At 38.3% G+C, this 17,000-nt stretch overlaps 1 protein-coding gene and 1 non-coding gene across 2 annotated transcripts in view; one reads left to right on the top strand and one right to left on the bottom strand.

The window, feature by feature from the left end:
• Window positions 1-1,145: 1,145 nt before the first annotated feature.
• CBR4 (carbonyl reductase 4) overlaps window positions 1,146-17,000 on the bottom strand; it is a 28,592-nt gene continuing 12,737 nt past the window's right edge. The window contains exon 5 of the mRNA XM_049771309.1: window positions 1,146-1,446. Within this exon, the coding sequence (XP_049627266.1) occupies window positions 1,268-1,446 (179 nt within the window). The 3' untranslated portion in view covers window positions 1,146-1,267. The remainder of the gene's footprint in view (window positions 1,447-17,000) is intronic.
• On the top strand, window positions 4,299-4,430 carry LOC126007912 (small nucleolar RNA SNORA51). The gene has a single exon (XR_007495384.1). It is a non-coding gene; the product is annotated as a small nucleolar RNA SNORA51 (small nucleolar RNA).

The raw sequence follows: 17,000 nt of genomic DNA, 5'->3' as shown, positions 1-17,000 counted from the left end.
TAACTTTTTAACCCATAAAAAACTTCTTAAAAGTCGAGGGTCATTTTATATGCCGGTATACGGCATGCTGAAACTTACTCCAGCTTCAGGGACCCCTCTTACCACTGGCATCCCTCTGTTAAGCTTTTTTTTTTTTTTTTCAGTTTTTTTTATATATTTTATTTAAACACCTTGATTACATATATGATTGTGTTTGGGTTTCAGTCATGTCAAGAACACCACCCATCACCAGTGCAATATTCCCATCACCAATGTCCCAAATCTCCCTCCTCCCCACCCGACCCCCGCCTGTACTCTAAACAGGCTTTCCATTTCCCTCATATATTCTCATTATTAGGACGTTCAAAATGTAGTTATTTCTCTAACTAAACTCATCACTCTTTGTGGTGAGCTTCCTGAGGTGAGCTGGAACTTTCAGCTCTTTTCTCTTTTGTGTCTGAAAATTATTATTGCAAGAATGTCTTTCATTTTTCTTAAAACCCATAGATGAGTGAGACCATTCTGCGTTTTTCTCTCTCTCTCTGACTTATTTCACTCAGCATAATAGATTCCGTGTACATCCATGTATAGGAAAATTTCATGACTTCTCTGTTAAGCTTTTATGGGGCACAGAGGAGGCGCTCTGTCTCCTTCTAGCTGTCTTATTAATCACTGCACCCCAGCCAACTGCTCTTGGAGGAGCCCTCTCCCTGCTCTAAATGTAGATCACTGTTTTATATTTACATGTTTGATGAGAAATAGCCTATGTTTATAAGGGACAATTTTTCAGCTAAGTATATGCATCACAATAAGCATTTGAATTAACATGTCCATATTTAAATCAAATCTTACGGTTTTTTATTTAATTTTTTGGTGTGTGTTAAAAGAGAGGTAGTATTATACAGCAAATATAGCCCAAAATCTATATTTTAACAGGAAAAGTAGGTACATACCATTTACAAAGCACTGCTACTCATACATGATCTTTTCAGAATGCTCATAGGGCTGTGGCGATAGCATAGTGGGTAGGGCATTTGCCTTGCACATACCAACCTGGGTTCATTCCCAGCATCCCATATGGTTCCCAAGCCTACCAGGAATAATTTTTGAGTGCAGAGCCAAGAGTAACAAAACAAAACAAGAACAAATACACATATGATGATAGAAAACAGTATAAGCACTATCGATAGGTTTAATTAGTTAATAGGTTCAATTAGTTGCCTGTATAGCTAAGTAGGACTAACCAACAGCCAATGTTTGGTTATACTGTAACTGACTTGTTCACCTATTACATCACCAGTTGTAACCCCCCATCTACCACGAGGACATGGCCTGTAATATAGGGGGATTCTAAAAGGAAGACAACAGCATGTGCCACATCGACAGGTTCTCCAAACCTCCCAAGAGGGATATTTTTCTTTAAATGTTCTTCTTTCATGTCTTTCGTCATATCTGTATGCACAAATCCTAAAAGAAAAATGTATATTTAGTTGGAAAGGGTAGATACTATAGTCTATGCTTAATTTCATATAGAAATGAACTTGTAGATGGATACTTTGAGATTATTAATAAATTTAGTTTATTTAAAAATACAATTTTTCTAGGAATAAAATAACCAAGTCAACATTTCTATTCAATTTAACACAATGAAAATGTATTGAACATGAAAACATGTGACTACTAAATATGTGTATTATTTTCCTTGGAGTATCTATAGTTCATGGAGAAAACCATCACTTCCACCTGTAATTTAAGAATTCTGAGGAATATCCTAATAAAAGTATAAACAATATATCAGGGAACTGATTCATTTTCAGAGTAAATAAGTATCACAAAGGTGAACTGATTTGACATTTCTAGCAAAATTAGTTTTATTTCCTATAACTAAGGCAGAAGATTAGAAAGACCAATATTTCCAATAATCAAATAAAAACTAACCTATAGTCATATCTAATTATGATGCAAATAAGCATAAAACTTTCTGATTTCACATGGAATTGGTACATGCATAACACTTGCAGAGAACATGTTATAAAGTAGATATAATATATTAAACAATTAACCAAGTAATTCATATTATAAATATCAGAACAACCATAGTTTAAGAAAATCTTCTGGATGAATTTAAAAATTTAGTCTGATATAAAAATAAAGCATGATGGAACAAAAGCACTATTATATGAACAGCCAGAATGTCAACTAGCTACAGTAATTTCAAGGGACACAGTATGCAGAATATCCATCACAAGAAATTAAACATCTGGAAGAAACTCTAAACTATCAACTCTCAAAATGAAAATGTAAGTTCACAATATCAATAGCACCTTAAATTCAGTATGGCAAACAAGGTTACTTATATTTTGAAAGTAAATTCTCAATCAAAAAAGCAAAATCCTGTAAGATTAGTTGAAGACATACAAATATATATTACTAATATACTGACTTATATAATTAGTATTCTATCCACTACTTAATATTTAGGCTTAAAAAGATGGCCAATTAAAGGCTAGAGAGATAGCACAGCAGTAGGGTGTTTGCCTTGCACATAGACGAATGGTGGTTCAAATCCTGGCATCCCATGTGGTCCCCGAGCCTGGCAGGGGCGATTTTTGAGTGTAGAACCAGTAGTAATCCCTGACCACTGCTGGGTGTGACCCAAAAACAAGCAAACAAAGGAAAAAAAGTAGCCAATTATCACTATATGTAAAGCACTTTTGGGTCATGAAAAATGCAGACTAAAAAGAATGACATGAACTGATAGCTTAATGTACAGTTTTAAAAATGTAGTTTTTGGGCCCGGAGAGATAGCACAGCGGTGTTTGCCTTGCAAGCAGCCAATCCAGTACCAAAGGTGGTTGGTTCGAATCCCGGTGTCCCATATGGTCCCCCGTGCCTGCCAGGAGCTATTTCTGAGCAGACAGCCAGGAGTAACCCCTGAGCACTGCCAGGTGTGACCCCAAAACCAAAAAATAAATAAATAAATAAATAAATAAAAAATGTAGTTTTATAATTACTTGTGTTAAAACTAAATTATAATTTAATCTATAAATCAATCTTAATATACTGTTACTGAAAGTTCTAAAATAGATAAACTGAACACTGGGTTATGAATTAAGATTACACCACTGTTTTATCATATAATATCATATAATTATTACATTTTTCTTTCCTCTTGGACTTTCACTTATAAATAGCTAAGCATTTCATTAAAAGTCCATGAAGAATAATCAGATTTTCTTCTGTTACAAACTCTGATATAGTTACAACTTCACTAGGAAAAATAACTCTAGAAATGAGCCAAATGTCTTTCGATAAGAAACCAGTTAAGGGGCCAGAGTGATAGCACAGCAGGTAGGCCGTTTGCTTCACACCTGGCCTATCCAGATTCCATCCCTGGCATCCCATATGGTTACCCGAGCCTGCCAGGAGTGATTTCTGAGTATAGAAATCACTGAGAATAGAGCAGATCCAGGAGTAACCTCTAAGCATCATCAAGTATAACCCTAAAACAAAACCAAAAAAGAAACCAGTTAAAGAAATTATGGGTCATCCATACAACAGGAAAAGTTTAATAACACATGGGTATTAAAGTTATGTTCTAGAACGGAGGTTCCCAAACTTATTTGGCCTAAGAAACTTACTTGGTACCTTCCTGGAAATCTCACATCTTTAAGAAAATAAAAAGTGTCTCTCTACCGCACCCAAGGCTACCCATCAACCCCATCAATCCAGCACCCCCTTGGGTGGTATGGCCCACTCTGAGAAATACTGCTTTAGAAAGCTACTTAAAAGAAATAAAGTTCTGGGGAGAGACTCCCATGGATAGGGTGTTTGCCTTGCACACAGCCAACCCTGGTTCAATCCTGCATCCCATAGATAAACATTAGCCATGGTGGAGCAAGAGCAATATTGGTCCCATGACGCTCACCCAGGATCTCTGAGCATAGAGCCAGAAAGCCCTGAGCACTGCCAGGTGTAGCCAAAATGAAATGCTAAGTGAAATAAGTCAGAGGGAGAGAGATAAACACAGAATGGTCTCCCTCATCTATGGGTTTTGAGAAAAATGAAAAACATTTATGTAATAATTCTCAGAGACAAAATAGAGGAGGACTGTAGGGTCAAGCTCCTGACATGAAGCTCACCAAAGAGATCGCTTAGTGCAGTCACAGAATGAATGAGGGAAGTAAAAACCTGTCTAGAGTATAGGCCGATGTGGGGTGGGGAGGAAGGACACTTGGGATATTGGTCATGGGAATGTTGCACTGGTGAAGGGTATACATATATATATTTAAAAAAATCAAAAAGAAAAGAAAAGATAAGGCCACCCAATTCTTACCACAGGCTGTGTTCTTTACACTGACTGTATAGAAAGAGGAGGTACAGTAAATGCACCCCATATACACCTCAACACAGGCCCTTTGCCTGGTCTGTATTGTGAACTGGGGACAAAGAAATGAAAACAGAAGTAAATAATAAACAAAACCAATCACTCATAACAAAAATATATTCTAAAATTTTATGTCACTAATATTATCATTGAACAGTGTAACATTACTCATAGCATTATTTATTTTTATTTCACTTTTTAATTTTTATAATATCTTTATTTAAGCACCATGATTGCAAACATGTTTGTAGTTAGGTTTTACATTGCGATCCTATCATTTTCTTCTTCGTACTGCTTTGAAACTTTGAAACTGTCTTCACCAGGCAGTCCTTCGTGGATATATGACCAGTGAATCAGTAATATTAAACCAGACTGTCCCCTATGCTACTATGAAACAGACTGAGTGCATGCTTGTAAGCAAGAGGCCCAAGTTCAATTCGTGGCATTGTATGGTCACCTAAACAGCTCTAAAACTAACCTCAAGTTAAGTACCAAGTACTAAGAAGGTTTTTTGTGCTTCTCCACTTTCCCCCCCAAAAAACCTATAAAATTTGAAAACAATAACTAAGACCTGAAGAAAGCCATACCTGCTACTAAATGGTAGAGTTGTTTCTGTATCATAAAACGAGTAACGTAAGTTGACCTAGAGAAGATCTGAGTTTCTTCCAGCTCTATAAAACTATTATTTGGAAATGAAATAGATCAGCCTCAGGAAGTGGTCTTCATGACTTCCTTACTTGAAGTCTGGGCAAGCAAGAACCCTGAAAAGAACTTTATTTAAAAAGTTTCAGAAATAATGTTCTCATTTTGCTAAATACTTACAATGCCTTTAGGCTGGGCTATAAAAATTATAAACTACCAGTAGGTGCCACTATCCAACAAATGATGTTATTACTGATCACTTGGTTAGAGGTTAAAGATCTCCAGCTGACTATAAACCGCATCATTCCTTATACCAACAGGTAACTCAAAGAACATACATGCAACTAATTTTAAGCACAGCTACCTCAATTTTAGTTTGATATATGTATAACACACTAAATACATACATATATATTTAAATATGAAACTAGGTATGAAGATACTTCTGCTTATAAAAGTACATGGTCCACGGGGATAGACAGTCTATACCGTAAATAGAGTTGCTGAACTTGGCTGACCCAAGTTCAGTCTGTAGTATCCTACATTGTAAACTCAAGACCTGCCAGGATTGATCCCTCAGTATAGAGCCAAGAGTAACCACTGAGCACTGCCAGATATTGCCTAAAAACAAATCAAAATAAACTATATGGTCTAAATGGAAATTCACACTTAATACAACTCTAAAGGAAATATATTTCCTGTCTCTATTTTTGGCTAGCAGTTAAGTATAAATAGAATCTCCCTAACATATTACCAAGCCACTAATTTTATTTTTGAACCTTGTTATATATAGCAGAGATTTTATACTTAAGACAACAGCAATTTAGCCTATCAACTGGAATTAACAATTTTGAAATAAGTACTATTTGATGCATCTAGCAGCTCATATGTTCATTCACTTATATATGATATAGAATCTAAAAAAAAAAAATTAAAATAAAGCCAGAGTGAAAGCACAGTGATTATGGCATTTGCTTTGCATGCAGCTGACATGGGTTTGATCCCCAGTATCTCACATGGTTCCCAAGCCTGCCAGAAATAGCCCCTGAATGCCACTGGGTATAGCCCAAAAAAACAAAGAAACAAAGATTAAAATAATCATAGACACCTTTTGATTTGGTTTGGGGTCCATATTTGGTGGTGCTCAGGACTTACTCCTAGTTCTGAACTCAGAGATCACTCCTGGCAGAACTGAGGAAACAATATGGGTGCCTGGAATGAAACCTGGGTCAGCCTCAAGCAAGGCAAGCACCCTACCTGCTGTATGCCCTCTCCAACCCAATCATTGGCACTTTTAAAAAGAAGAAATAAGGTTGTTGCTACAAACATGTTCAATAGTTTAACAAGAATAAATTTTATCTCTTAATACAGTGCCTTAGTAAGAGTATACAGTAAGACATAATAGGAAGGAAGCATGTGAAAACAGAAACCAAATGGCACCTAGGAGCACCCAGAACAGTACAGTATAACAGCTGCTAGGTTATGCATTTCTCAAGACAATTTTCTCCAAATATAAACAGAAAAGCTCTTCAGTTTAAGATGAGAAGGGGAGGAAACATAAGGTACATATAGAAATAAATGCAATGCTATACTACTTATCACAGTTTTAAATGCATATACCCTGTGAGTCTCGGCAGTTTCATTCCCAGAATTACTGACACATATGTGAATTTATGTACAAGGAGTGCCAGCAAATTATCAGTCGCAGTGGCAAAAGATTAGAAAGCTATCGAGAGTCAACAGGTTAAATCATACGTACACCCATAAAACACATATTACTGTCTTTCAAATCAGCTACAAAAGTGATGTCAGAGTCACAGAAGAACTCATCTTGCCTGATCCCATTTATATCACTTCTCAAGAAGAGAGAAATCAACAGAGACACGAAAGCACAATCTTGCAGGCTGAAAGCAAGAGTGAGAGCACGTGACAGGGAACAAATTCTAATGCAACTTGAGTGTCTTTGAACATGATGGAAATGTCCAAATCTGTGTTATGGTCATAGATGACAGAACAATTCTGGGACTACTCTGTAATGGGTGATTGTACCTAAGTTATTTTTCTAAGAAACTGTTATTCAGCACGGTATTAGATTAAAGACAGATAAATGGAATAAACTTGAATCTCCTGAGACTGATCCTTAGGCACATGATCAATTAATCTTTGATAAAGGGGCAAGAAATACAAAGTGGAGCAAGGCAAGCCTCTAAAACAAGTGGTTTTGGGTAAACTGATCAACTCCATGCGAAAAAGTAAACTCAGACCTACCTTTAATGCTGTATACAAAGGTTAAATCAAAATGGACTAAAGACCTTGATATCAGACCTGAAACCATAAGGTACATAATAGAAAACACAGGCAGAACTCCCCATGACACTGAAGCTAACAGCATCATCAAGAATGAAATGCAACTGGGCCCGGAGAGATAGCACAGCGGTGTTTGCCTTGCAAGCAGCCGATCTAGGACCAAAGGTGATTGGTTCGAATCCCGGTGTCCCAGATGGTCCCCCGTGCCTGCCAGGAGCTATTTCTGAGCAGACAGCCAGGAGTAACCCCTGAGCACCGCCGGGTGTGGCCCAAAAACCAAAAAAAAAGCAAACAAACAAAAAAAAAACAAAAACAAAAACAAAAGAATGAAATGCAACTAATCAAGCAAGTGGAAGCAAGAAAGTGAAAAGAAAGAAAAAGACTCACTTTGTGCCCTTATACTTTTGAACTTTGAATTGAAGAAAGAAGAACTTTCTTAATAATATACATATATTAATATATCCATTATGGCTCTAATTTATCAAATACTATCTTTCCCATATTCAATATTTTTCAATAAGATTTATCTGAAGTAAAAACTTATTTTAGATTTAAAGTCACACCAAAGCTTAGCAACAAACTTATCTTTAAAAAGTCAATAATTTTAGACAGCAAGTGATAACTTTATTTATTATTATTTTTCCCACTCTTAGCTTTACTGTTATGAATTGCTTTTAACTATTTTCCTTAACTGTAAATTCTGTTTGGATGAGATATTTGTTCATTCTGCTGCCTGCCAGCTCTATTAAAAGATCTGGGAGGAAACTGGCTGATATTATTATCTACCATTAAAAATCTTCATATTAGAATTAATTCTAATTTAACTTGTACTTCATTTCTGACCATGTGTGTATATTCACACAATGATACTTGCTTTTTACCATTTATAGCCAATACAATATAATAAAGATCATCCTAATGGACAGCCATGTTTTAATATATTTCTTCTGTAATTCAAATTGCCAGATTATTTGGTTTGGGATGTTACCTAGTAATATTCAGGGATCATTCCTAAAGGTACTTGGAGAGCCATGGGCAGAGCTGAGAACTGAACCAGGTTCAAACCCGTGCAATGCAAGCACCCTTACCTCTCTATTTTGTCTCTTCACCCAATAGAAAGTCACACCTTTAAGAAAAAACTAGGAATACAGTGGGTAGGGCATTTATTTGCCTTGCACATGGCCAAGCAGGGTTTGATTTGACATGGTCTCCAGAGCCTGCCAGGACTAATTTCTAAGCACAGAGCCAGGAGAGGAAATGGGAGAAGAGGGGTAGGTAAGGGAGGGGAGGAGAGGGAAAAGGAGGGGAGAGGAAGGGAAGGAGGAGAGAAGAGAAAGAGGGAAAGAATTAGAAATAGAAGAAAGATGGAGAAAGATCAAGAGGGAGGGAGGAGAAGGGAGGGAAGGAAGAGGGAAGAAAGGAAGGAAGGAAGGAAGGAAGGAAGGAAGGAAGGAAGGAAGGAAGGAAGGAAGGAAGGAAGGAAGGAAGGAAGGAAGGAAGGAAGGACTATGTATACAATTACAGTAGCCATTAAACTCCTCTTTGGATACAAACTTGCTACCCCATTAACTAATTCATTCTAGACAAAACTAAGCTTTCCTTTTCCAATATTGTATAGTATCCTAACATATAGGATATACCTTACTTTACATTCCTAAAGCCAGATTGTAATTACTTAAATATCTTTTTCTCACTACACTTAGCTCCTTTTGGCAGAAATATCTTTGAAATATCATTTTGGAAACACAATCCTTGCATGTAAGAGTTGTTCCAACAATTCTGCTGACTAAGTCATTTAAAGCGAGGAACACTAATATTATGCTTATAACTTCCAGTCTTTCAATCACCATGAACTAGAATTAACTCAGCATTCCCTACACTATTCTTTTTTTTTAGGGCCACACCCATTTGATGCTCAGGGGTTACTCCTGGCTAAGAGTTCAGAAATTGCCCCTGAGTCTGCCTGTCTTTCTGAATCCCTGAAGGTCTCCTCAGAGGCCTAGGGAGCACACCCCAAAAAACTGCATTTTGAAGCAGTTAAGTACATTCTGGCTGTGGAGGTCGACGTCCAATAAGCTGAACTCTCTGGCCTGTGGAGGCTCCGCCCTGCTGTGCCTTTGTTCAATCTGAGGACTTCAAGGGAAACTTCTCCTGCCTGTGCCTGTCTGCCTGTGTTTCTGAATCCCTGAAGGTCTCCTCAGAGGCCTAGGGAGCGCACCCCAAAAAAACTGTCAACTAGAGGCAGAAGAGCACAGCTGCTTCGCTTTGCGGCTGCGCACTCTTTATAACTAATGAACCCCACCACAAAACGCAGGAAAAACCACACTACAAGCATGACAATGGGGAAACCTCACAGGCAAACACCATGAACAGAAAATGAAGACAAAAGCTCAGATGACCTAATAAATTCCAACCACCTGATAACCTCTCGAATAAGGAACTTAAAATAGCAATATGGAAGATGTTTGTAGAACTCAAAGAAAGCATAGATCGATCTGAGCCAAACACAAAGACAGAAATCATAAAACTCCAAACTGAAATAGCAGATTTGAAAAACACGGTAGCTCAACTGAAAACATCAGTGGATGGCCTCAACAGCAGGGTATCAGCAGCTGAGGAGAGAATCGGAGTACTGGAAGATGTGATGCAGAAAAACTACACAACAGAAGAACAGGCAAACAAACAGGCAATGGAAAAAGTACTCAAGGAATGCGAACAGATGAAAATAGAAGTCTTTGATAAACTCAACAGAAACAACATAAGAATCATTGGAGTCCCAGAGACCCAGGTAGGAGATCTCCAGGAAGAATCAACTGTCAAAGACATTATCAGAGATACTCCCAGAGTTAAAGACTACATGCAATCAAATTCTGCATGCCCGAAGAGTAGCAGCTAAAAGAGACCCAAAGAAAACACCACAATACACATCCTTGTTACAATGACAAATCCCACAGATAGAGATAGAATACAGAAAGCAGAAAGATCAAAAAGGGAAATTACATTCAAAGGAGCATCCCTAAGACTTACCACAGACATGTCACAAGAAACTCTCAAGGCCAGAAGACAGTGGTGGGATATTGTGACAAGACTGAATGAAATAAATGCCTCACCGAGAATACTGCACCCAGCCCGACTCACGTTCAGGTTTGAAGGAAGAATACATAGATTCATGAATAAACAACAGCTAAGAAACTTCATAGATGATAAACCAGCCTTAAAGGAAAAACTGACAGGTCTACTCTAAGACAAGAGAGACCAACAAACACAACAAACTTATCTACAAAGATGATATTAAATCCTATGACAATCATCTCCCTCAATGTCAATAGACTAAATTCACCAATTAAAAGACACAGAGTGGCAAAATGGGTCAAAAAGATGAATCCAACCTTCTGCTGCCTTCAAGAAACACATCTGAATAGTCAGAACAAACATAGACTCAAAATCAAAGGCTGGAGGAAAATCATCCAAGCAAACAACACCCTCAAAAAAGCTGGGGTGGCCATATTAATATCTGATGACACTAACTTTATATTCAGAAAAGTGGTAAGGGACAAAGATGGACACTATCTACTAATCAAGGGATATGTACAACAGGAAGAAATCAGACTATTAAACATACATGCACCCAATGAGAGGCCAGCAAATTATCTAATACAATTACTGACAAATCTGAAAGAAGACATCAATAATAACACAATAATTGTGGGAGACCTTAACACGGCCCTATCAACACTTGATAGGTCAAACAGACTGAAACCCAACAAAAACATACTAGCCCTGAAAAGAGTAATGGAAGAAAGTGGACTAGTAGATATATATAGGACACTCCATCCCAAAAAACCTGGACACACATTCTTCTCCAATGTACATGGGTCATTCTCCAGGATAGACTACATGCTGACACATAAAACATACCTCCATAAAATCAAGAGGATAGAAATCTTGCAGGCTACCTTTGCTGACCACAAGGCCTAAAATTAGATGTGAACTACAAAGCCACACAGAAGAAAAACTTTAACAATTGGAAATTAGACACCCTGCTACTGAACAACCAGTGGGTCTGAGATGAAATCAAAAAGGAAATCAAAACTTTCCTGGAAACAAATGATAATGAAGACACAAACTGCCAGAATCTATGGGACACAGCAAAAGCGGTCCTGAGAGGAAAATTTATAGCTCTACAAGCACACATCAGGAAGGAAGAAGGGGCATACCTGAATAACTTGTGACGCAGCTCAAAAAATTAGAAAATGACCAACAAAAGGAACCAAAAATAGGGAGACAAAGGAAATAACAAAGCTGAAAGCAGAACTCAATGAAGTGGAAAACCAAAAGAACAATCCGAAAGATCAACGAAAGCAGAAGTTGGTTCTTTGAAAAAATAAACAAGATTGATAGACCATTGGCAAAACTCACAAAGAGAGAGAGAGAGAGAGAGAGAGAGAGAGAGATCTGATAACCGATATTAGAAACGAAAAGGGGGAGATCATGACAAATATTGCAGAGATCCAAAGGATAATCAGAGACTACTTTGAGAAACTTTATGCTACTAAACATGAGAACCTAGAAGAAATGGAAAAATTCTTGGACACTTATAACTTTCCACATTTAAGCAAGGAAGATGTAGCATATCTAAACACCCCCATCACTACTGAGGAAACTGAAACTGTAATCAAACATCTGCCCCAAAATAAAAGCCAAGGCCCAGATAGATTTCCTAATGATTTTTTTTCAAATCTTTCAAGAGGAGCTACTACCAATCCTAGCCAGGTTCTTCCATAAAATTGAAAAAACAGGAACACTCCCAAACAGCTTTTATGAAGCCAACATCACCTTGATACCAAAACCAGACAAAGATATTGCCAAAAAAGAAAATTACAGACCAATATCCCTGATGAATGCTGATGCAAAGATTTTCAACAAAATCCTGGCAAATAGGATCCAATGCATCATCAAGAAGATCATACACTACGACCAAGTAGGTTTCATCCCAGGAATGCAAGGATGGTTTAACATCCGTAAATCTATCAACATCATACACATCAACAACAAGAAAAATAAAAATCACATGATCATATCAATAGATGCAGAGAAAGCATTTGATAAGGTCCAACACCCATTCTTGATCAAAACTCTCAGCAATATGGGAATGGAAGGAACCTTTCTCTATCTAGTTGAAGCCATCTACCACAAGCCAATGGCAAATGTTATCCTCTTTTTTTTCTTTTTTTTATTAAATATATTTTTATTTAAGTAACATGATCATATTTGGGTTACAGTCATAACCAGAACACCCTTTTTCACCAGTGCAACATTACCCCCTCCCCACTTCCCATCCCCTGCCTGTTTTCGAGACAGGCATTCTACTATAGTAGTTTGTTTTTAAGTTCAGTAAGTGTATTTTTTTCCTTAAAGGATAAGAGTAAAAGAAATATAGTAAAGGTGTGATAGTGGCAATCGCCAATGTTTGCATAGGTTCAGAAAAATGGAGAAAATGAGAGAAAAAAATCCTTGACCTGATTACAAAAAGGCCTCACCCCAGAAGTTTATTGGCATAAGACAGACTCTGGGTTCCAGGCATACCAGTCTATCCAACTCCAGTCATTCTCAAGGTCCCGGTAAAACTTTTTCACACTTTAGCTATAGTTGGTATCAGACTTTTATATTTAAAGACTCTGGATTCTGTGCATTTCTTTCGTTGATGTCAGCATTCTCTAGTTTCAGCATATCATTAAATGCAGAGCAATCTGCTCTGCATGCAGACTGTTGCTGAGTCACCTGGGTGTTGGGAGTACTTTTTGGAGTAAGTCAATGCCAAAGCAGTGGTAGGTCTTCTCTGGTAGAGACTTGGATCCTGGGAATGTTAAAGACAATTGTGGTTGTTTCAATAGTTCAGGTGTGTGTGGGCCATGCCCATTCTTCTGAGGCCTGAGCCAAATCATTATGCCAATGTTCAGGGTAAAAGGCCTAATTACATTACCAAATTTGTGTTCCCATCTCTATTAGATAACATCTCTATTAGATAACTTTGTATATGTATTATTTTCCCATTTTAATGTGCTTATGCAAAGGAGAAGCAATGCCACAAGATATTGTTGGTGCATCTGGGGGCCAATGAATAAATTCCAACATTTCCCGTAACTTGGTATAAACGTGAAATCTATACAGAGTTACTCTTCTACCAGTATTGCTTATAAAACAGATCTCATAGGGGGAAAATCAAGCAATCAAATAACTAATCTAGTGGGCAAAATTGTCACAAATGAGGATATTTTAAAAGAGTTATAGATGTTAAGGGAATACATCTGAGATATACAAAAGAGATACATGTGACCCTTTTATGTTTTAAAAAGAAAAAAAAAGAAAACAAGGGTATTTGAAGACAGCAGGTGATAGTTGAGTTTGCGACATGTTTTGCGGCATTACAGAACCCTATATTGTCCTTGAACTAGGGGTTATGCTGAAGCTGATTCCGGTATCATGCAACAGTCCATAGTTTGATGGGGACATAAGGGGCCACCAAGCATGGGTCAACAGGCGTGTTGGTCATAGTTGTTTGCGTAGGCATAAGCTGGGGAGCGAGAGGGTGTCATTTAATGAGGAGCTGGATGGTGCTGTTGGGGCAGAAGGTCAGTCTTGGTGTCTACCAAATTAGGAACTGAGGATAAGGAGGGTTGAATAAGGGGAAGATAATGGTTCAGGGTTTGGGTATGAGGAGGTAGGAGAGACAAAGGTGTGAGGGGAGAGGCAATACATAAAAGACTAAACAATAAAGGTCAATTTGAGTGTTTTGTCAGAATCTTGAGCATCCTGATTCTATTCCTAGGAGCAATCTAGGATCAGGAACATTTTTGGATAATGATTAAAAAGTATATTTGTCGCGCACGCCCACGCGGCTTTGAAAAATAATATTACTAGCAAGCAAAAAGGGGGTCCAATATACCCACCCAGGGCCCGAGTTGTCAGGGCCAGCCATGAAGACCCGCCTGGCGTGGGGGGTCCTAGTCTCCTGGACCAAGTGTTCAGCCCAGGAGATCTGTGGCCCACTGTCCGACCAGCGACCCTAACATACCAGAGAAACAGAGGGACGGCTTTCCTGGCATGTGCGCTCTGCTGGGTCCAATTGCGAGCTCCCTCTCCAGTTTGAAAATTGAAAAGGAGGAGTTTCCCTCCTCCACCCACCCGGCAAATGTTATCCTCAATGGAGAAAAACTAAAAGCCTTTCCTCTAAATTCTGGTACAAGACAAGGCTGTCTGCTCTCACCACTCCTCTTCAACATAGTACTGGAAGTTCTTGCTATAATGATCAGGCAAGAAAAAGAAGGGAATCCAGATAGGAAAGGAAGAACTCAAGCTCTCATTGTTTGCAAATGACATGATACACTACTTAGAAAACCCCAAAGACTCTACCAAAAAGCTACTAGAAACAATACTCATATAGCAAGGTGGCAGGCTACAAAATTAACACACAGAAATCAATGGCCTTTTTATACACCAATAATGATAAGGAAGAGAAGGAAGTCAAGAAGGCAATCCCATTCACAATAGTGCCACACAAACGCAAATATCTTGGAGTCAACTTGACCAAAGACGTGAAGGACCTGTACAAAGAAAACTATAAAGCCCTGCTCCAAGAAATAAGAGAGGACACACGGAAATGGAAACATATACCCTGCTCATGGATTGGCAGGATTAACATCATTAAAATGGCAATACTCCCCAAAGCATTATACAGGTTTAATGTGATCCCCTTAAAAATACCCAAGACATTCTTCAAAGAAGTGGATCAAACACTTAGGAAGTTCATCTGGAACAATAAACACCCTCGAATAGCTAAAGCACTCCTAGGGAAAAGGAAAATGGGAGGCATTACTTTCCCCAACTTTAAACTGTACTACAAAGCAATAGTTATCAAAACAGCATGGTATTGAAATAAATACAGACCCTCAGATCAGTGGAATAGGCTTGAGTTCTCAGATATTGTCCCCCGGACATATAATTACCTGATTTTTGACAAAGGAGCAAGAAATCCTAAATGGAGCAAAGAAAGCCTCTTCAACAAGTGGTGTTGGCACAACTGGCTAGCCACTTGCAAAAAAGTGAACATAGACCCCCCCAGTTAATATCACGAAGGTAAAATTTAAATGGATTAAAGACCTTGATATCAGACCTGATACCATAAGGTATATAGAACACCACGTCGGTAAAACACTCCACGACATTGAGACTAAAGGCATCTTCAAGGAGGAAACTGCACTTTCCAAACAAGTGAAAGCAGAGATCAACAGATGGCAATACATTAAACTGAGAAGCTTCTGCACCTCAAAAAAAATAGTGCCCAGGATACAAGAGTCACCAACTGAGTGGGAGAAACTATTCACCCAACACCCATCAGATAAGGGTCTAATATCCAAAATATACAGGGCACTGACAGAATTTTACAAGAAAAAACATCTAATCCCGTCAAAAAAATAGGGAGAAGAAATGAAGAAACACTTTGATAAAAAAGAAATACAAATGGCCAAGAGGCACATGAAAAAATGCTCCTCGTCACTAATCATCAGGGAGATGCAAATCAAAACAACGATGAGATACCACCTCATACCACAGAGATTGGCACGCATCACAAAGAATGAGAAAAATCAGTGCTGGCGGGGATGTGGAGAGAAAGGAACTCTTATCCACTGCTGGTGGGAATGCCATCTAGTCCAACCTCTATGGAGAGTGATATGGAGATTCCTCCAAAATCTGGAAATTGAGCTCCTATTTGACCCAGCTATTCCACTCCTAAGGAGATATATATATATCTTAGGATATATCCTAAGAACACAAGAATACAATACAAAAATCCCTTTCTCACACCTATATTTATTGCAGCACTATTCACAATAGCCAGGCTCTGGAAACAACCAAGATGCCCTTCAACAGACAAATGGCTAAAGAAACTGTAGTACATATACACAATGGAATATTATGCAGCCGTCAGGAGAGATGAAGTCATGAAATTTTCCTATACATGGATATACATGGAATCTATCATGCTGAGTGAAATAAGTAAGAGGGAGAGAGAGATGCAGAATAGTCTCACTCATCTATGGCTTTTAAGAAAAATAAAAGTCATTTTTGCAACAATCCTCAGAGACAATGAGAGGAGGGCTGGAACTTCCAGCTTACTTCATGAAGCTCACCACAAAGAGTGGTGAGTGCAGTTATAGAAATAACTACACAGAGAACTACCATAATCATGTGAATGAATGAGGGAACTGGAAAGCCTGTCTGGAGTACAGGTGGGGGTGGGTTGGGATGGAGGGAGATTTGGGACATTGGTGGTGGGAATGTTGCACTGGTGATGGGGGTGTTTTTACATGACCGAAACCTAATCACAATCATATATGGAGTCAAGATGTTTAAATAAAGAAAAAGAAAGAAAAAAAAAAGAAATTGCCCCTGGCTTGGGGGGACCATGGGACATCGGGGGATTGAACCGCGGTCCTTCCTTGGCTAGCGCTTGCAAGGCAGACACTTTATCTCTAGCGCCACCTCGCCGCCCCCCCTACACTATTCTTTAATGACAAGCCCCTAGACAGGGAAACAAATATACCTGCAATTCCAAACCACAAATGATTGATTAACTATTTGTTTAAACTAGGCTAATCCTAAAGTGAATCAGGTTGCAAAAAGC

This window comes from Suncus etruscus, chromosome 4 (assembly GCF_024139225.1).
Source record: "Suncus etruscus isolate mSunEtr1 chromosome 4, mSunEtr1.pri.cur, whole genome shotgun sequence".
NCBI classification, from domain to species: domain Eukaryota; kingdom Metazoa; phylum Chordata; class Mammalia; order Eulipotyphla; family Soricidae; genus Suncus; species Suncus etruscus.
The sequence above is the reverse complement of the archived record's forward strand: the minus strand, read 5'-3'. Positions and strand labels throughout refer to the sequence as shown.